Here is a 20,807-nt window from a genome sequence, read left to right as displayed (position 1 = left end):
TGGAGAGTGGAGGCTGCTCTCTAGTTGTGGTGCACAGGTTTCTCATTGTGCTGACTTCTCTTGTTGTGGAGCACATGCTCTAGGCATGTGGCCTTAGCAGTTGCAGCACGTGGGCTCAGTAGTTGTGGCTTGCAGGCTCCAGAGCATAGGTTTGGTAGTTGTGGCACATGGGCTTCGTTGCTCTGCGGCATGTGGAATCTTCCTAGGCTGGGGTCGAACTCCTGTCACGTGCATCACCAGGCGGATTCTTAATCCCTGGACTACCAGGGAAGCCTCATATCTGGTTATTTTATTGTGGGTTGAGAAGGGAAGTAAGAGAGCAGGAGTGGGAGCAGCGTATTTCACAGATACAGATCTGAATAGACTGATCAGGGTCTAATTTCATCTTAGGCATTTTTCATGTTCTTGTTAATCAAGTCTGCTTTCCTTCAATTCTGTTTGTCTAGGTATGTGTGGAGTTTGATGGAGAATCTTGGAGGAAGAGAAGATGGATAGATGTCTACAGCCTCCTAAGGAGAGCCTTCTTAGTGGAACATAACTTGGTTTTGGCTGAACGAAAGTCTCCTGAAATTTCTGAGCGAATTGTTCAGTGGCCTGCAATAGTAAGTAAAACTTGGGCTTATTGAACCTCTGAGAAGTTCTTTCATCCATTATGAACGAAACAGGGAAAATCTATATGTAATATCTATAGTTGGCCTTCTGGAAAATAATAGTACAGAGATATGATGTTGCAGAAGATTCAGAAAAAGCCCCAGGATCTCCTGTCAGCCCTGTTAGGAGGCCAGCAATTCTGGACCCTTGACTTTCGTGGGTCTCAGTTTCCTCACTTGAAGAGTAGGGAGTGAGGGTAATATGGGGAACTTCTAGGTCAAGGATTGGAAACCAGCCGATAAATACCGACATACAGATCTTTTTAGTTTGCCCCTTACAGTGTTTTAAAAAAATGTAAATTAGCTGTCTACCTAAAAAAATGTAGAGAATATTCTTAAAAATCTAGATTCCCAGTTCTTACTGAAAGAACAGTAAGATATGGCCACACTAAAGCCTGTAGCAACAGGCTTTTAGCAACAGTAGGCTGAAGCTGAATAGTAGATGTTGCCTGGCTCCTGTCAAGGTTTCCACTTTTGGTCTCATGATCTTTAAGGTTCCCCCAGCTCATATTTCTTTGACTTTAAAGACACCAGCAGTCAGTATATGATAGTGCCATTTCCGCACCAGAAGTCTGGTGCAGTTAAAGGCAAAGAGTGAGCTCTGTATCTGGAGAGGACAGTTAATGCTATTTGAGAGGTGAGCTGGGACAGATTTGGTAGTTGAAAGGCCAAGAGGATGATTAAAAGGCTGGCCAGCTTGTGAAGGACCTGCATGGTGTGTGAACCAAATTGAGATTTTGCCCATGGATGAGATGAGCCTCGGAAGGGTTTTTGAGTGATGTAGGGTTTTGTTTAAAGTTGTATTTTGCTTTTCGTATTTTTTCCTCCATCTATTAAGAATTTGCTAAAAACATGGCCCATTTCCCCAGAAAAATAAACTTAAAACAGTATTCTGCATAAATTTGGGCCAAGCCATACATCTGTAAACCCAGACCTATATGTTAACATGACTCTCAAATGTGTATCAGGTTTATATGATTGATTCTGGATAAAAATTGTGTGTTCTTGTTTTGGTCGCATAAATAGTTATTATTGAGATACTGGTAGTAAATAAAACAAATGAATGGTTTAATCTTTGTGTGGAACATTGCCAGTCCCCATTTTCACAATGATACTAATAGCAGTTATGATGCCAAAACATTTTCTTTTGTTTCAGATGTACAAATCTCTACTGGACAAAGCTGGTTTGGGATCCATAACATCTATTCGCTTTTTAGGAGATCAACAAAGAGTATTTCTTTCTAAAGACCTTTTAAAGCCTATACAGGTAAAACTTGAGAACCAATATTAAGCCCTAAAAATAGAAGTATAAACTCCTTTAATGTGAGAACTAACGTATTGACGTTGATTGTTCCAGATCAGATATCTAGCAGAAAAAAGGACCCATCTTATGAGCAGATATTAGACATTAATGCTCAGTGTTAGCCTTTGGGTTGGTACTGTTTATTGGGGTTGGAAGGACAAAGGTACTACTGTTGATGGCTTTTGTGTGTAATACGAAATAATTTTTAAAATAGGTGATAAGAAAGTGATTTTTAAAAGATTAACTGTTACTCATATATACATGTATCTGTATGCATATATATAAGTCCTCATTATTTAAGGATTCTATGTTTGGGAACTTGCTTACTTGCTGAAATATATTTGTAACCCCCCAATTAGTATTTTGGTGCTTTTATGGTCATTCACAGACATGTGCAGAGTGGTGAAAATTTTGAGTTGTCTGACACCTGTTCCCAGCTGAGGTTTGAATAAGGTGCCATTCTGCCTTCTTGTTTCATCTCTTCTACTGTAAACAAGTGTCCTTTTCAAAGTCTGTTTAGTACTGCGTTGTTGGTTAATTCAATGTTTAAAATGGCCCCCAGGGATAGTGCTGAAGTGGTCTGTACTGTTCCTAAGTGAGTTTTAGAACATGTGTTAGCTAAGCTTCATTCAGCTATGAGGTATGGTAGCTGTGAGTTCAAAGTTAGTAATGCAGTAATACAGTTTCCCCGCTGGCTCAGGGGTAAAGATTCCATCTGCAATGCAAGAGCCTCAGGAGTCTTGGGTTTGATCCCTGGGTCAGGAAGATCCCCTGGAGGAGGGCATGGCAACCCACTCCAGTATTCTTGCCTGGAGAATGGGGGGCAGAGGAGCCTGATGGGCTGCAGTCTATAGGGTTGCACAAAGTTGGACATGACTAAAGCGACTTTGCATGCAAATAAATGCAGTTATATATATTAAAAACTGTGAAGTGGGGTTTTTTCCAACAGAAACACATAAAAACAAGGTTATGTATTGTGATTGGTTGATGTCTCTTGTGACCAGAGGCTTCAAGAAACCTAACCCATCTTTCCCCTAAGAATGGTTCAGTATTAACAAATTCAGTGTGTGTGGTGACCTAACTATTGCAAACAGTATGAGTCAAGTGTGTGTGTGTGTTCCTATTCTTTCCAGTTTAGCTTGCAGAACTACCTTTCTCTTCACAACATTTAGGCTCTTGGGTCTTGCTCATTTGTTGGGAGGGAGGGGAAGAACATGCACATTACTTCCACAGATAACTACCTTGGGAGTAATGTTGGTCTTAAAATTAACATTTGTCGTTTTAGATGTCATTTGCAAAGTTCAGTTATCCTCTTCACCCTCTTTGGTTTTGTGACCTGACTTGTTTCTGTGGCCTGTAGAACCATTAAACCAGTTTATGAGCTACAAGACAGTTTAGGACCAAGGGTCATTGCCATTGCTGGGTCTATATTGGAAAACTCAAAGCATTGGCTTTTCTGTGCTCAAGTCTCACTTTTATTTCCATATCCTGGAAGTGAGTGAAAACAAGATTCATACTCTGAACCTTATTTTATAATGTTTAGGTGAATGGAATAGAGGAAGATGTTTTTTCTTAGTTGTGGGCACAAGTTATCTTCATATATCAGGTAAATGGGGCTTCCCCGGTGCCTCAGAGGTAAGGAATCTGCCTGCAGTGCAGGAGCCACAGAAGACCCGGGTTTGATCCCTGGGTCGGGAAGATCCCCTGGAGGAGGGCATGGCAACCCATTCCAGTATTCTTGCCTGGAGAATTCCATGGATGGAGGAGCCTAGCAGGCTACAGTTCATGGGATTGCAAAGAGTCAGACGATGACCAAAGAGACTGGGCACACGTGCATGCACGCTAGGAAGGTTATCTTGATATTTTTCCTACAATTGAAATGCAGAATACTTGCTTTTAAGGACCAAGGAACATACAGGAGGGGCTGTGGAAGACTACTACTGAGCAGAGAGCAGTTTTTACTTCTTAACATTGTTTTCGGGACAGTTCTGTTTTTCATCTTGAATGTGTCTCATCTTTCCAGTTAAAGTAGAACTCAGTTTTGTTTCTTGAGATTGAAAAGATCAGTAAGTTTTTATTCTCAAGGAGGTGCACTCTGTGCTGTCAGTGTGAGTGTTATTAATATAATACTGATTGAGGGAGACTTTGCATGTGTTCTTGACTTTTACTGATGATGATTTCCAAAGTTAAGTGCTTCAGGGCATTCTCTTTTAGAGGCAGGTGATAGTGTAAGGCTTCTACTGTATGAGACTCGGTGTTGGCTGATATGGGTACCACAGTAGGAGGGTTGTCCTAAATAATGAATAGAGAATCTGAAAATTATTTGGGGTACGCAGAAGTTGGAATTGAAACCTAATGTTGGATTGAATTCATCTCAGTTATAGGTGGATAAGAAAAATGACTAAGTGTCCAGCTCAATTACCTGGCACTTTTGATAAGCCCTTGAAACTCTTCTAGGCAGAATCCAATTATTCTACCTTATTTAAGAGCCGTTTAATGTTAATGATTCTCCCCATTAATGCTCTTTTACCTTGTACTAGGAATTGGTGAACACATTTAAATTTTTTGAAATTGCAATAGCATGAGGGGGAAAAAAACAAAACATGGCTCATTCTGGTAATTAATGTTGCACTCTTACGAAGCCCCTAGTTTAATGTTACTTAAGAAATTTTTTCAGCATGGCCTCTCTAAAAGGGTATTCTTCCCAGTGGGAAAAATGGATGAACTATTTTTGGCCACTGTGTACCCATTTCACATGCAGAAAGGCATGAATGCCTAGTATTGAAAGGGCTTCTGTGCTATATGGTTTCTCGGGTCTGACAGGTTATTCCTATTGACAATCTGTATACATTTATCATAACTGAGTATACACACAAAGCCAGAACACTGTGGAATAGTGCCAGAAATAGAGCTGCCAAGAATTGAATGTTTCAAAACTGTCTAGCTGAAGACCTAGGCTTCAGCTTTTGTCCCTCCTCACCCCCACCTTTACCATTTGTAAAGAAGAATGCATTTGGAATTCTGGTTTCAAATTCGATTCATTTCAAATGAATCTATGTGAAATGATGTTTATTAAAAACAGCAATTTCAGACACTACAGATCTAAGTATTTTCTTATGTATGTGTCTTCTGCCCCTTGCATTTGGATCTGTGACTTCCCTAATCCCTAGAGTTTGGGATACAGAGTATTTTTGGCATGACTAGCTACTTTGCTTATTATATGTCCCATAGCCTAAGTTTTGTCATATTTAAAATTATGCTTTGAGCCACTCTTAGTATCTGTCTCACTCTTAGCTTCAAGTGGCTTCACTTCTGTCTGCCTTATATTTGTGATCATTTGATGGTTTCATACTGTTTGACCTGTCTAGTTCATTGGAGTTGCAGTGGTTTGCTGCCATCAAATGGCTAATTGACACTATTAATCCCTGTGATTAAATGAATTGAAATATCCACTGGAATTTAAACAACTGTTCTTATTTGTTACCTTAAAATGCAATGATTTTCAATTTTTCAGGATGTAAACAATCTCCGTCTTTCACTGATGGATAATCAGAGTGTCAGTAAAGAATTTCAAGCTTTGATTGTGAAACATTTAGATGAAAGCCATCTTTTACAAGGTATGTGGATTGTCTGTTGGTGATAGCTCATGAGTTGACCAGTGATTAGTTTGTAAGAAGCTGTGTTTTAGCCCTTCTCACTCATTTGCTCATTAAAATGTCTCATTTTTTTAGTAATTCTTTAGATGCATTTCCCATGCAGCTTGATGAGTGGAGGACTATATTCTAGAATGTATTCTAAAGTCTCTGAAATTTGGAAAGCCCGAGGATCATGTGAACGATGTAGAAGTGAAGTAGATACTGAACAAGCTCAGCTATATTTTGACATGAAATTCAATATGTTTGGAATTTCAGTCTTATAAAATGAGTAAAACATTAATTTAGTGATCTTGATCTTGTCAATTACTGTTATTGATTTTCTTGGTCAGTTTCATAATTGTGAATGTTTTAGGAGACTTAGAAGTTCTGATGAGGTTCCTGAATTTGGATCCTCTAAAACTGCATAGGAGAGTGAGTTAGGTCTCAATGAGGTATCTGATACTACCTGGTCTGATACAGATGCTAGGATAAATATACTGCCAAGTCTAAGATAAAGCAATAGGAAATTGAAGCTTTAAAATGGAAAGTTTACATTTTTCTCCTGCCTTTGCTGAAATGTCTGTCTTAAGTTTATAGCAATATCTTTTAATTTTTCCTTTTTGTCTATTGCATGTTTTTTTAAAGACTTGGGAAAAAATTTTGCTGGATAAATGGTGCTGTTCAGAGATAATGCAAATTGCTCTAAGGATTTTTTTTTTTTTTTTTTTTTTAAGGTGACAAAAATTTGGTTGGTTCAGAAGTAAAAATTTACAGCTTGGACCCATCAACTCAGTGGTTTTCTGCAACCATTGTAAATGGAAACCCAATGTCAAAAACTCTTCAAGTCAACTGTGAGGAGGTAAAAATCATGATAATTGCATGTAAGATAAGTTGACAGAAGAAGATAATTATAAAAAGAAATTACAGTATCTTATAAGAGCTAAATGGGGCTTCTCTGGTGGCTCAGACAGTAAAGAATCTCCTGCTTGCAATGTAGGAGGATCTGGGTTCAATCCCTGGATCAGGAAGATCCCCTGGAGAAGGGATTGGCAACCCACTCCAGTATTCTTGCCTGGAGAAATTCCATGGACAGAAGAGCCTGGTGGGCTACGGTCCATGGGATCGTTAAAGAGTCAGACACGACTGAGGAACTAACACTTTTACTTTCACATAGGAGCTAAATACCTTTGTTATTTTACATTAAAATATCAGAGTAGAAAAAAACAATCAGTTATTTTTTAAAAGGAAATTATATGTAAGAAACTCCTATTGTTAACTAGTTTCTCTAGTGGCTCAGACGGTTAAGAACCTGCCTGCAATGCAGGAGACCAAAGTTTGATGATACCTGGGTCAGGAAGATCCTCTGGAGAAGGGGTTGGCAACCTACTCCAGTATTCTTGCTTGGAGAATCCCATGGACAGAGGAGCCTGGCGGGCTGTGGTCCATGGGGTCGCAAAGAGTCGGGACACGACTGAGTGGTAGAGGTAATTTCTGGTATATTCCTGAGCATTTTTTAAATTTCCTGGTATCTTTGTTTTGTTTGTTCTTAAGATTCCAGCACTGAAAATTGTGGATCCATCACTGATTCATGTTGAAGTTGTACATGATAACTTCGTGACATGTGGTAAGATACTGTTTGATTAAAACTTTTATTCTCCTTTCCCCTTCATCCTTCTCATCTTAAGAGAAACAGGGAGGCTGACTTACCTGTTTTTAATCATTTTAGGTAATTCTACAAGAATGGGAGCTGTGAAACGCAAGTCTTCAGAGAATAATGGAAACCTGGTTTCCAAACAGGCAAAATCATGCTCCGAGGTAGCCTTGCTTTTTCTCTGTCACTTATATGAAGCTCTCTTGAATTCTTGCAGTGCATGGCCAGTATGTTTAGTGGTAATAAGGCTGTCTTCTCTGCTCATCCGTGCTGTTGTGTCTGCTCTCTCCTGGTCCCAGATCTTGGCCATAATTTCTATGCTCAAGCAGATGGAGATAATATAAGTTTCTGGTTCACTATTTTTGATATTTGCTGAAAATCCTCAGTAGGTTTGACAATTCCACCACATGGAGATATTTTTAAAGATAAATTGAGTTGTGTGTATGAAGTCTAAAGAATGGCATCCATGAGAAGAGGGGAGGAACCTTAGAATTCTGAGTAGATTGGTGTTGAAATAGGACTCCCACCTGGATAATAGGTCTGGATTGGTCATTCATGATTGGGTGAACCAAAATACTTGCTTTTTGAAGGAAGCAGTTGGTTTGCCATTTCTAATTTCTGCTGAGAAAAGTACAGGCTTCTATGAGTGGCACTGTTGAGTTCAAGTACTGGATTTACTTCTATCCTCCTGAAGTAGTTAGGATTTGGGTCAAGAAACTTAAGGCTGTCAGCTTTTCCCTCTCTTCCATGCTATGGAGAAGCTGGTCTTCTTTAGCTCTTCAGGTACCTCATGTTCTCTCCAACCTCAGGACTTGCTGTTCCCCTTTCTCTTCTAATGCTGTCTTCATTCTAAGTAACTCTCATGTATCTTTCTAATGTGATATTGCTTCCTTGGGGAAGCCTCACCTAACATCTCTACCATTGTTTTAACCTATATCCCAGAGTAGGTCAAATTCTGTGTTTTATTATGCTTTGTAATTACTAGTACATGTCTTTAGAACATCACAGTGTGCAGAAAGTTTTAGTCAGAATTCCCAAAAGATTGGGCTAGACAGACTAGCCTAATAAGGGGATGGAGGACTGGGATAAACTTCTTAAGGGAGTATAAATACCAGGGTCAAAATTTGAAATCTGGGTTAAAAACTATAGGCTCTTTAAGTGAGTTGAATCCTTAGGTCTTATTACAGTACAGATAACTTTCTCACAACTTAGGTATCCAAATGTACTTAAGTTACATGAATATGTTACTGTGTTACAATTGTCAAAAATGCCTTTATGATGCTCTGCTCCAGGCTGGAGTTTTGAATTTTAAAATTGACCAAGTTGAGATTGTTGGCAGCATTTTGGAGGGAAATTTAGGCGTCTGGAGGAAGAGGGCAAGGAGAGATGGCATGAGAGTGGTCAGAGTCATTGAATGAATCTGAGATTCTGAATCAGGGCAGACTGGACTACAACATCAACTAGAACCAAAGCAAGCACATACCACACAAATACTAAAATCTGGGTGGCTAGGATGATCGATTTTCCTGAAGCTTAAGCCTATGTACAGGCCACAGGAGCTGTAATACTTGAGCAGAAACTGTGTAAACCAAGGTATCTAGTACCTCTGTCTTTCTTCCATATGTGAAGGCTTGACCTCAGGTAATTCAGGAAAGAATGGAGAGGTCATTTCGGAAATCAATATTACTCCCTTTTCATTTTGCCTTAACATTTACCAGATTGTAATAGTGTAGTAAGGATTGCAAATTGAGGATGTCAGGCAAGTGATTACTGTCTCTTAGAGGTAAGCTCATGGGATATTATCAAGTGATCCAGGGTATTAGAAGCTGAAAGAGAAACAGTAGAATAGTAACCTGTCAGGTTTTGGCACTGGATAAATTGTTAGCAGTCTTGGATAGAGATAATAAAGGGTGGTTTGGAGAGGTTATTTGAGTGTTGTCTGTCATAGAGAAGGCATCAGTGTAAACAGTCAGTGAGATGAAAAGGAGAGCAACATGATGTTCTGTTGAGGTGGGGACCATGACTCAGGAAACGGCATCCTAATGGATCATGGAGAAATCAACCTGGGGTACAAGTGGGACTGGGGTCATTGGGGACATCCTGTTGGGAAAGGTGCCAGTTCTTCAAAGTGTCAAGTTTATCAGTGAAGTGATAGGCAACTGAGCAAGTAAATATATGACCTTGAAGGCAAAGGTAGTGCCTGTAAAATATAGTAACATACGTATGTAAGTGATCCTCTCTTCCTGGCTCACACTTTTTTTTTTTAATGGAGACAATCATGAAAGTATTGAACGAAGCCACAAATTAATGAAAATACATATCATATTCATAGATTAAAAGCTGATACATGGATCAATAAAATATTAGTCTTTTATGCTTTAATATTATGTATTAAAAATGCATCTTTAAAAAAAAAAACTTTTTGTTTTGTATTGGGGTATACCCAGTTAACAATGTTGTAATAGTTTCAGGTGAACAGCAGAGTGACTCAGCCATACATATACATGTCTCCATTCTCCCCCAAACTCTCCTCCCATCCAGGCTGCCACATTACGCTGAGCAGAGTTCCATGTGCTGTAGAGTAGGTCTTTGTTGGTTATCCATTTTAAATATAGCAGTGTGTACAGGCAACCATAAATTCATTCTCTGTCTGTGAGTCTCTGTTTTGTAAGTTCATTGGTATCATTTCTTTTTAGATTTCATGTATAAGGGGTGTCATACAGTATTTTTCCTTCTTTCTCTGACTTACTTTACTCAGTATGACAATTTTTACTGACTCCCACTCTTGAAGGGCAGGGAGCATGTCTCTCTGCTGTCTGTCAGCATCCTATCCAGCTCAGTAGGTTTGTGTGAACTGATTACTGGGAACAGTAGAATCTATTTTCAAAAAGGCCTGAACTTTGGCTAGGAGATAAGTCTCTCAACCTATTTGAGCCTTAACTTTGACATCTAAAATGTGAAAATAAATTTGATGTAGAAAAGCATGTCTGTTTCAGCTCGTAAGACCTATCTTAGAGGATGGTTATTTTGAGACATTAGTCTGCCATCTTTTCAGTCAGCTGGCTTTCCAAATAAAGCCATATTCCTTGCCTCAACAAGCAAATGAAAGACCTATCCTAGTTATCTTCTCATTCTAAAGGAAGTTGGCGATGGTAAATTTTTACCTGGGTATTGATGTTTTAGAAATTATTACTATATTTTTAATTATAAAAAGTTATTCTCCTTTCTATTGCACTTATTTTCAAAATAAAGGTTCTTACTTTTTTTGAAAAAGTTACTCTCATTTAAAAATATTTTGGTAACCTGGAAAAGCATAGTAAAGAAAAGATCACTCATAATCACACTTTTCAGAGACTCACTATTCACATTTGGAATATCTATCCTCCTCCTGTTTTTGTTTGTTTTTCTTTTTCCTGTATAGTCATAGAGGCTTAAAAGAAAAAAACTAAAAGCCATACTCTTGTGTAGCTTTCATGATTTCACAGTATATTATGAATGTTTTTCCATATCAGTAAATATTCTTCTTTGTCATGGGTCATCCTTGTAATCAGACAGGTTTTTTGGAAACACTGGCCTAGCCTAAGTTTCAGGGAGATGGAGAGGTAAAGAAAGACGTGGGGAGAGAAAGAGTTCATTTAAATGTGTGAGTGAAAGGTGAGTACAGTAACACACTTGGTGCATGTCTCACTGTGTTTCTCCACTTTGCAGATACGTTGGATGTGTGCAGAGTTGGTAGTCTTTGGGTGACAGGAGTTCAGGATTAGGTAGATGAGACTGTTTATTGCCTTGATGAATACTTCTGGATAAGGTGAACCTGTTTGCCAGTAGCATCTGGCTCCTTGAAGGTCTTCTCTGCCTAGCAGACTATTCCTCAGAGTTAGGATGTTGCCTGGTTAATTGAGACAGTCTGCTGAGTAGTATGAGCCAGCAGTATCCTTTTTGGAATATCATTATACACTCAATTATATTATCTCCGTCTGCTGGCAGGGAGGAACTATTGCCATGACTGGTATAGAAGACCTTCAGGGAAAACTCTTCAGGTAAGAAGAAACTTTGACCCTTGCCAAGTCAGGCCAGTGCAGCGGTGTGCACATGGAGACGGGTTTGGAATCAGAGTGCTATGCCTGTTAAGTTAAACCTTAGGAGAGTTATAGAGTGATCTACTTACTTCAGTCTCTTAAAGGAAATGATCCAGGTCATGATCATTCTAACACATGGTGGCTGAACCGAGGAGTTTTGCATGATGTGTTTCTGCTTTGAGATAGCTAATCAATGTGCCAGGTACTGTGGTGAAGCACTGCCGTATACAATATGCTTCATTACTCACCTTTTTTCTCGTTGCTCTCCTTTATTACTCCTCATTACGACTGAGGAAGCCGAAGCTCAGAGAGCTTAAATAATGTGCTAGCAAGTGTCAGAGACTGGATTCCAACCAGGGTCTAACACCAAAACCCAGCACTCTTGGCCACTGTGCTGTTGTTGCCGTTCCTCTCCAGAACTTTTGCCTGGTATGGTGAGGCACCATTGTAAAAAGAAGAGAGTCCTCCTTCCTTCCATCTGGTTGGCCAACCCTATTTCCAGTTAATACTTAACTGAGCATTTAATATGTGCTAGACATTTGTGAGCATTACTGCTTGGCTCTTTAGTTAACTCAGAATACAGTTGTAGCTATTACCATTTTCAAATAAGAAGTGCTAAGAGCATTTATCTGTTCATGCACTCCACCGGTCTTATTTATTGAGCATCTGCTCTGTGCCTGGCTTTAAAAGATTTAACAGTGATGTAAGAGCAGGGTCTCTGTCCATAGAAGCTTATGTTTCATTGTGAAGAGACTGACAATAAAACAGTAACTTAAGGTATTTGCACAGTGTGTTGGTACAATGGAAGATAGAAACATGGTAATATAAAGTGTAAGGCAGTTATGCTTTGGGACACTGCTTTGGAAAGCGTGATTAGAGATTCTGAGGTGACAGTTGAGCAGATTTGAGGCTGAAGGATGGGACCAGCCACATGAAAATGTCCAGACCCAGAGGAGAATAGCAAGTACAAAGATGCAGGCAAGAAAGAGCTTAGAACATTTGGAGACCAGAAAGAAAACCAGTTTAGTTGGAGCACCTTTAACAAATGGAGTGATATGAGGCGAGGGGGTTGGCGAAGACCAGACCGTGTAGAATTCTAGTCGGCAGTGGAGTGACTGATTTATAAAGATTGCTCTGTGGTAGAATTTTAACTTCAGAGAAGAGGCAAAAAGTTCAGGCAAAAATGGAAGGAGGTCAGGCCAGTTAGTATACATATGATAGTCCAGGGGAAAGATGGTGGTAGGGGTGGCCTGGAAAGAAGTTGATAGATTCCACAAACATTTTGGAAATAGAAGCAGCATTTTCTGGCTGATTGATACGGGAAATGAGATGGAGGGTTTTCTGGCTCGAGCAGTTCAGTGGATATCGTAACAAAATAAAAATATCTTATTTCCTTAATTCATTTTAAAAATGAGGAAACTGAAGCCCACAGAGGGAAAGTTTGGCTATCCCAGGGATGTCCTTAGACTAGCCAAAGCCTCCCCACAAAGATACTTCTGGGAAACACTAAGCTAATATTTAACCAAAACTGAGCTCACATAGTGTAATACATGATCAAATAACTTGGCACCGTGAAATAGTGGAAAGCTGTGCCAGAACTTTAATGTTGATTAAGTAAATTCTTATTTTTCAGATGTTTTTATTTAACATAGACAGTATTTTCAAGGCCATCAAAGTAAATGTCTGCAAAGAAGATTCACATGTAGGCTACATGGTTTACATTCAGAATTGTGAGGTTTAAAAACTGGTTTTAAAAGCTCTTACTAAGAGAAGTTCTACATCATATTTTAGGAGTTAGTAACTAGAAGATGAAGACACTTAAAAGATTCTACAGGTTTAGATCTGGTGGTAAAGTGAATGTAAAGGTCATTAAAAGAGATAATGAATGAAAAGGACAAGTGACTTTAAATTTACACACATGTGAAGAGGCTGGTGAAAATGGTCTGTGGATTTCACCTGGTTTAGCCATAGAATGTTCAGTTGTCTGAAGTTGAGTTTAATTTCTTCCTTCTCTTTCCATGATGGGAAGTTTTACTTTTTTGGATAGTATAAACTGGGAAGAAGTTGGTCTGTCACTCATATTTTTGTAAAGGTAAAAGTACACAAAAAGGGAAGGGGACAAGTGTCTTAACTTTGTCCCACAGGCCTGTCATGACTTGATATTTTTTGCAGCTTGGGATGACCTTTGTGACTTGATGAGCCACTTACAAGCAAGAACCATGTCCTCAACCTTTATTGCATTGTAAAGGCTTATGTGGTACCAAGTAGGCTCCACTGCCTGCAAGAGCCCTATGTGGTCTGGTCTCCTGCCAGTCCTCTCAGTAAGTGCGTGGTGGGCACTCAGTAACGCTGAACTGAATGCATGTGAAGCTGCCACCATTTGAAGACAGTCAATAAAAAGCTCACTTCTGTGCCTTGCACTAGTCAAGTAATTGCCACAGGGCTGTGTTTTCCTGGTATTCAAAGGTCTGTAAAAGATCAACTTGTGGTCTTTTCTAGGAAGACTCAAGTTTTGTGAAAAGCTGGAGTGACTTATTTGATAGCCCTCAGGTATAAGTCCTTAATTTGTGATTTATTCATTGTTCTCCTGTTCTTTTCTTTTTATTTGGTGGTGGTATTGTGCTTGTTGACTACTAAACCAAGCAAATAAATTTGAATCTTGCAAGCATTTTGTAATTGTGCACTAGGGGCTTCCCTGTTAATATCTGCTTGCTTTGATATCTTTTAGGCCTCTCCCAGTGTGTGTCCTGTACAGTCTGTTCCCACAACAGTTTTTAAGGAGATACTGCTTGGCTGTACTGCAGCTACTCCGCCAAGTAAGGACCCGAGACAGCAGAGCACTCCCCAGGCCGCCAACTCTCCACCGAACCTCGGAGCAAAAATCCCTCAGGGGTGAGTCAGAAGTTAAAGATGTTTAATCTTGCAACCCACTGGAATGGATTGCCATTTCCTCCTCCAAGGAATCTTCTCAACCCAGGGATCGAACCTGCATCTCTTACATCTGCTGCATTGGCGGGCAGATTCTTTTACCACTAGTACCACCAGGGAAGCCCGTACTGATGTTTAATCATAATACAGAAAGGTTATTTTAGCCATGGTTCTTTCTGTCTGAGCTGACATTGCTCAGGTGGCAAGATTGACCCTACATTCAGTGTTTAGAGAGAGAGTGTTAGTGCAGTGAAAATTTGATGTAACAACCTGCCATTCAGTGTATCTCAGGTTGTCAGGGGAGGTTAGTTTGCAATTGGTCATATGCCTTCAGAGGTGATACGTGTAGTTGGTATACAGACCTACATAAAACAGGTCACAGAAAAGAAAAGGGGGTGTGAGGAAAGAGGAGCTTTCTTGACTTTGTATAGTAGAGAGAATGGTCTACTGAAATATTACAAACAGCTGGAGAATAGATGTCCACTTTCAAGGAAAGGGGAGCCAGTTGGTTGTATGTGGAAGACTGAGATCCATGGGAGTGTGGGGTAGAGGGACACAGGGTTCCAGTGAATGAGCTTCATCAGCCTGGACCTCAACTATAGCTGAGAGCAGTAGAGAAAATAGTAAGACAAAATCAAGGAAGCAGTAGTTATGACTTACAGTTACTTATTTACAGAAGAGAGTGGAATAAGAAATGTAAAATCTAATCAGAAATTTAAAGTGGCCACAAGATTAATGGAGAGATGAGTTTTAAGAGAAGGATCTTTTTTAGGAGGGATGGTGGCCTGTGTAAGCAGTTGTAAAGACCTAAGATAGGGCTCAGAAACTGGTGCAGAAAGGTAGGCTTGGAAGACCACTGTAGTAAATGGGAGAGTGCATGAGCACACCAGTTCATGGGGGAGGACAGCAGGCTGCCAGGGAGGGAGCTTAGAGGATGACCATGGAACAGTCAGAGAGAGGGCAGGGTGGGGGGCGGTTGTTTATTCAGAGTAGAAAGAGGTAACAGTAAGAAGTTTGGTGGTACCCAAGCAAAGATATCTAGTATGAGTGCTTCCCAGGTGGCTCAATGGTAAAGAATCTGCCTGCCGATACAGGAGTCTTGGGTTTGATCTCTGGGTTGGGAAGAATCCCTGGAGAAGGGAATGGCAACCCACTCCAGTATTCCTGCCTGGAGAATCCCATGGACAGAGGAGTCTGGTGGGCTACAGTTTTTTGGGGTCACAAAGAATCAGACACGACTGAGCAACTCAACAACATGAGTGCATCAATGAGAACTTCTCCAGGATGAGATCCTTTGGTAGAAGCAGGAAAACTAGTGTAAGAGGGAAAAAGGACTTTGCATTCTGATGAGGAAAGAACTTTATGACGAATTTCAGAGAAACAAAACTTCTTGAAGGATAAACCCCTATTAGGGGTGGAGAGGGTACCAGATGGTTCTGTGAACAAGCACGCCATCAGCTGGCTCTTCTGTTTGCTTTGGGTCCTGATCACTGACCAAACAAGCATGAGATTGTCCAGTGCTAGGCTGGTAACATGTTCATAGACAGAGTTTTATGCTACTGGTGATTTTGGTTTCATGTGATATTCTGTTTTGAGGGAAAGCTAAGGTTCATTTTGCTATGAGAAATAGAACTAACATGAAGTAGTTAACTATGAGAACATGCAGATAGAATTTAGGGTTGTGTTTTTCTTAATGTCTTAAGATATTTTTGCCTAGCCATTGACTGATTACTTTTATCTCCAACCCACAGAAATCTATCCTGAATTCTCTGATATAAGCAGTTTTATTTTCTCTTTCATACTGTCTACTTTAGGAAAGCAAGCAATTATTTTTGGAAGGTAGGGAAGAGATGAAAGAGGCCTAGATGCTAGTTTTCCATATTAATCTTTTTCAGATGTCATAAACAGATTTTACCAGAACTTTCTTCCTGTCTAAATACAAAGCCTGAAATACTGAGAACAAAACCAGATGTTGCCTGCAAAGTAGATGTGCTCTCTTCAAAGTCCTCTCAGATTGGAACTGGAGACTTAAAAACCCTGAGTGAACCAAAGGGAGGCTGTTCCCAGCTGAAGACCAGCACTGACGAGGAAAGCAGTGTGGAATCTCTTCCTCCATCATCGACTGATCCTCCTAAGGAGTGCATACCAATAAAGGCAGCTTCTGTGGCAGAATTGGAAATCACCAACACTCCTGAACTGCAGAAGCATTTCGAACATGCACCTTCCACATCTGATGTCCTTTCAAAGAAGCCAGAAGAAAAAGCAGCTGTCAATAGTAACAGTCCTAATAGTTGCATAGAAAAAAGGGGAGAACCTTCAACTTTAGGCTGCCAGTCACAGAATATAAAGGCGTCTTCAGCAAAAGTAGATCCTGAAAGCTGCTGTACAAGAAGCAACAATAAATTCCAGAATGGTGAGTGTTTCTGCATATGTTTATTGGTAGAAAGTAAGATGGTTGTCAGTACATACATTATCTTCTTCTTACCTTATGAGAAAATAATAGGAAAATGACAGTAGAAAAAGTTCAAAGAAGAAAGTAAAACCCCTAAATCTGAGAAGTGATTACTGTTCATATTTTGGTGGAATTGGTTCTATGTATATGGAAACACAGATGAGCTGTGAGACACATGGGTTCGTACCAACAGTTTTACCCAGTGCGTTAGTTGTAGATGTCTGTCAGCGTTTTAAAGGCTGCAAGGATACCCATATATGCATTTACCATATGACTTAGGTGGGTCCCAGTTTTTGGTTGTAAGAAAATTTTGAAAAAAAAATCTAAAGTGATCTGCTTGCTTTATTGTCATCCTATAACTGATTTTTCTGTAACATCTATGTTGGAGAGAAGGAAGTGATTAAAGTTTTATGCTCACACAGGGATAGTTCAGACTTGAAATTTTTTTAAAAAGGGAATTACATCACCACCTCTAGCAAAGAGATTTTTAGTTAAAGAATTTAGCGGACAGTGCTAACTTAGGAATCCCCTCTTTGCTTAAGGGAAGGTCCTGCTTCACCCGTGATTTTTGTTTGTTTTTAAATTTTTTGGCCACACCACATAGCATGTGGGATCTTAGTTCCCCAACAAGGGATTGAACCCATACCCCTTGCAGTGGAAGCAGAGTCCCAACCACTGGAGTGCCAGGGAAGTCCCTTTGCATGCACAATTTAGAACTCAGTGCTCTTCATATAGAGAAAATGGTACATTGTATTTCACGATACTTATAAGTTGAGGATGCATTTCAGTGATGGGAGTTATTAGAAGCTCTCTTATTAGAATTAACAGAGCTAAATGGTTCCAGTATGTCAAAAGGTTCAGTTTAAAAATAGATTTGATAGATGTCAACTGGGTATAAAAAAACTTGAAAAACAGTTAATAAAAATGCTGTTCATTTGGATAAGTAACAAATGGATAATCCCACACTCTAGCTCTTCCTGCAGGGCTCTGAAACTAGAGGGTAGGATGGGTGGATTTGACTTGGGGGTCTTCCTGAAGTAGAGTTGGAGGAGTTGGAAAAGAACTTTCTTTGCTGAGTAATTCTTCTAACCCAGCTTCTTCATTCTTGAGGTTTAAGTTGATATAGCTGGTAATTTGCATAAAATTAATTGCATAAGATTATACTGTTCCTCAGAAGTTATATAACTCCCCAAGAAAGTGAATATTCATGACCATGTCCCTGTTCTATTTCTTTATTCTTTTTGAGTCACCAGCCTTCACATTCAGCTAGTTTTTAAGGCAAAGTATTTTCATATTATGTGAAGAAGCAGTAAAAGTTCTAGACCAGTAAACACATTATAGATATAGAAGTGAGTTTCAGAGTCCACCTTTGTCTTACTTAATATATTGTGCAACTCTGTTCCAACTAAAATGATTTTGAGGGAAATGAGAGGCCTTGTCACATCCTGCTGTGTGCTGTCTACTGGGACTTCTGGCTGAGGGGTATGGCAGTGTGATTAGAAACCTACCGAGATCTCTACTGTTTCCACCAGTATTGCTTGTGGATTTGGAAAGACTCCACTGGACACTGCTTCTCCACTGTGTGACCTTACTTAGGGGTTCGAAAACAAAAACAAGCTGGAGTTGAACAGCTACCCTTTTTTCTATTTGGTAGATGCATGGCTTCTCAGAAGTCAGTATTGCTTTTGGTTCTGAGTTAAGAGAATCATTGATGAGAGATCAACTGCTGCACTCCTCAATACAGAGCTAGCTTTAGATAATTCAACTTGCTTATTTCTAGATATTTCCTCTTTTAAGCCCAGGCAAGACAGTTGTTAAGATAATCTCTGGACTCAGCTTTGGAAAATCTGGTCCCATTCAAAGGGTGATGTGTTTTCAGTATCAGGATGGAATTTTAAACTACTGATTATTTTCTCTCTTTTCTGACTTTACCTTACTTTACCTTCTCTTTCACTGAATAACAGTGTTTAAGGAGTTGAGGCCTGATGGCATCCATTTAGCGTTTTAAGGTGTACTCTAGTCCTGCTTTAAAAGAGAGAGAACATCAGGACACATCAAAGGTGATTTATTAAAGATGCTTATTTTATTTAAAGCCACCTTTGGTTTGAGGTCTTTCTTCTAGTTTCCTTCAAGACCTCTTACCAGCGTCTCCCACCCATCTCTCAACTGGTTCTCCCAAAGTTGTGGGTTTTTTTGTTTGCTTAAGAATCTACTTTCCTTTTCCCAGCTCCCTTGGACCCCAAGGTAAGGTCTTTTCTGTTGGTTTTGTATGAAATACAGTTGTTCTTCAGTATCCAAGAGGGATTGGTTCCAGGATTCCTACAGATACCAAAAATCTGCAAATACACAAGTCCCCTACTGTCACCCTTCCCCCCCTCTGACACTGGGGTTCTGCATTTGCAGATGCAACCAGCCACAGATTGTGTAGTGTTTTCTTTTCATTTTTTAAAAAAATTTTTGGTTGTAGATTGGACCCATGCTCCCTGCATTGAAAATGCAGAGTTTTAACCACTGGACCACCAGGGAAGTCCCTGTCTAGTATTTTCAATCCATTGTTGGTTGAACCCACAGATGCAGAGGGCTCACTGCGTGCCCAAAGGCTCTTGACTTAGAAATAGATTCCCTTCTGTGTTATTTCCGCTAACAGAGTGTTGCTCTTTAAAATTAGGTCTCTACTTTTTTCTCCCTTTAGAAACTATGTTACATTTCCATTCAAGTTTCCCAGCTTCTAAGTTGAAACTTAAACATGCATTTACTTAGAATCGAAATTCTGTCTTTAGCCAAGGCTCTTAATCTTGAATGGAAAGTATGTGTGAAGGAAATTTAAGATTGTTTGAGGGGCAGGGGTCAGTGCTCTTGGAAGCACTTAGGAAATAACTTATAGACTGGGGGGCGGGGCTATGTTATTTGGGTTTTGTTATATTTGGAATGGTTAGCTTTGCAGAATGCTTTAGAAAGCACATCTTAAGCCAGTCTTTTTTGAGTGTAAAAACTGACAGAATTGATTTCCACGTGGTCCTCTATTTAGATAAACCTATCCCTGTGTACTGTTAAGTTTGCAGTGAGTTTGAGTTAGTCTGCTTTGGAGAAGTCTGCCTGCAATGTTTATCTGTTTTGGGTTTTTTTTTTTAAATTATTTACATATTTTTATTTATTTTTGGTTTCCTTGGGTCTTAGTTGTCACACATGGGCTCCAGAGTGTGTGGACTCTGTAGTTTGCAGCGCACCACATCATTGCCCTGGGGCATGTGGGACTTTTAGTTCCCCAAGCAGGGATCGAACCTGCATCCCTTGCATTGGAAGGTGGATTCCTAACCACTGAACTACCAGATAAAGCCCCAAAACGTTTATCTTATCTAGGGTTGTGAATACAAGTATGCATTACCTTGGAATTGTGAGTCTGGGGTTTTATGTTGCCAAATGGATTCGCCAAATGAGAAGCATTTTAAAGAGAATAAAACTTCCAATTGTTCTGATAGTTGTCTTCAGCCATTTTCGGAAATTACAGTTGAACCAGTAATTGAGACGATGAGTTCTCCCTTTGGGAAATCTGACCTTTTGAGTATTCAGTCAAAGATTGATGTGATTTTTTAAAAAATCTGACATGCCATTTCCTTCATTTTTTTTTCTAGCCCCATCTCGGAAGTCAGTCTTGACAGACCCAGCCAAACTCAAGAAGCTGCAGCAGAGTGGCGAGGCCTTTGTCCAGGATGACTCCTGCGTGAACATCGTGGCACAGCTGCCCAAGTGCCGTGAGTGCCGCCTGGACAGCCTGCGCAAGGACAAGGAGCAGCAGAAAGATTCGCCTGTGTTCTGCCGCTTCTTTCACTTCAGGAGGTGAGGCCTGTGGGGGAAGCCTGAGGTACTCTGAGCCCTTTAATGTGCTTTTCTCCTTCCTCTTCTATCAACAGTTAAGTCAAAAACTGGGAAAAGTTAGAGATGATACTTCTGATCTGTGGATTTAGGAGTCTCGATCTTATTACATGGTATTTCCTACTCATACTCCTTTTCAGTTTTTTTTTAAAGCAAGAAGCTTGAAAATACAAACTTCTGATTTTAGAAATAACAAATACAGAAAAATTCTGAAGGTTCTAAAAAACCACCACACA

At 39.8% G+C, this 20,807-nt stretch overlaps 1 protein-coding gene across 3 annotated transcripts in view; it reads left to right on the top strand.

The window, feature by feature from the left end:
• KDM3A (lysine demethylase 3A) overlaps nucleotides 1–20,807 on the top strand; it is a 56,340-nt gene that overhangs the window by 8,942 nt on the left and 26,591 nt on the right. The window contains exons 3-12 of one of the 3 annotated variants that reach the window (XM_055540296.1): nucleotides 447–602; nucleotides 1,807–1,917; nucleotides 5,468–5,570; nucleotides 6,323–6,447; nucleotides 7,140–7,212; nucleotides 7,315–7,403; nucleotides 13,818–13,868; nucleotides 14,047–14,210; nucleotides 16,142–16,659; nucleotides 20,331–20,535. In XM_055540296.1, coding sequence (XP_055396271.1) covers nucleotides 447–602; nucleotides 1,807–1,917; nucleotides 5,468–5,570; nucleotides 6,323–6,447; nucleotides 7,140–7,212; nucleotides 7,315–7,403; nucleotides 13,818–13,868; nucleotides 14,047–14,210; nucleotides 16,142–16,659; nucleotides 20,331–20,535 — 1,595 coding nt within the window. Of the gene's footprint in view, nucleotides 1–446; nucleotides 603–1,806; nucleotides 1,918–5,467; nucleotides 5,571–6,322; nucleotides 6,448–7,139; nucleotides 7,213–7,314; nucleotides 7,404–11,226; nucleotides 11,280–13,817; nucleotides 13,869–14,046; nucleotides 14,211–16,141; nucleotides 16,660–20,330; nucleotides 20,536–20,807 lie in introns of those variants that run through there. The other 2 variants (XM_055540297.1, XM_055540298.1) reach the window with 2 other exon arrangements.

This window comes from Bubalus kerabau, chromosome 11 (genome assembly GCF_029407905.1).
Source record: "Bubalus kerabau isolate K-KA32 ecotype Philippines breed swamp buffalo chromosome 11, PCC_UOA_SB_1v2, whole genome shotgun sequence".
Lineage (NCBI taxonomy): Eukaryota > Metazoa > Chordata > Mammalia > Artiodactyla > Bovidae > Bubalus > Bubalus kerabau.
This window is presented reverse-complemented; position numbering and strand designations above follow the sequence as displayed.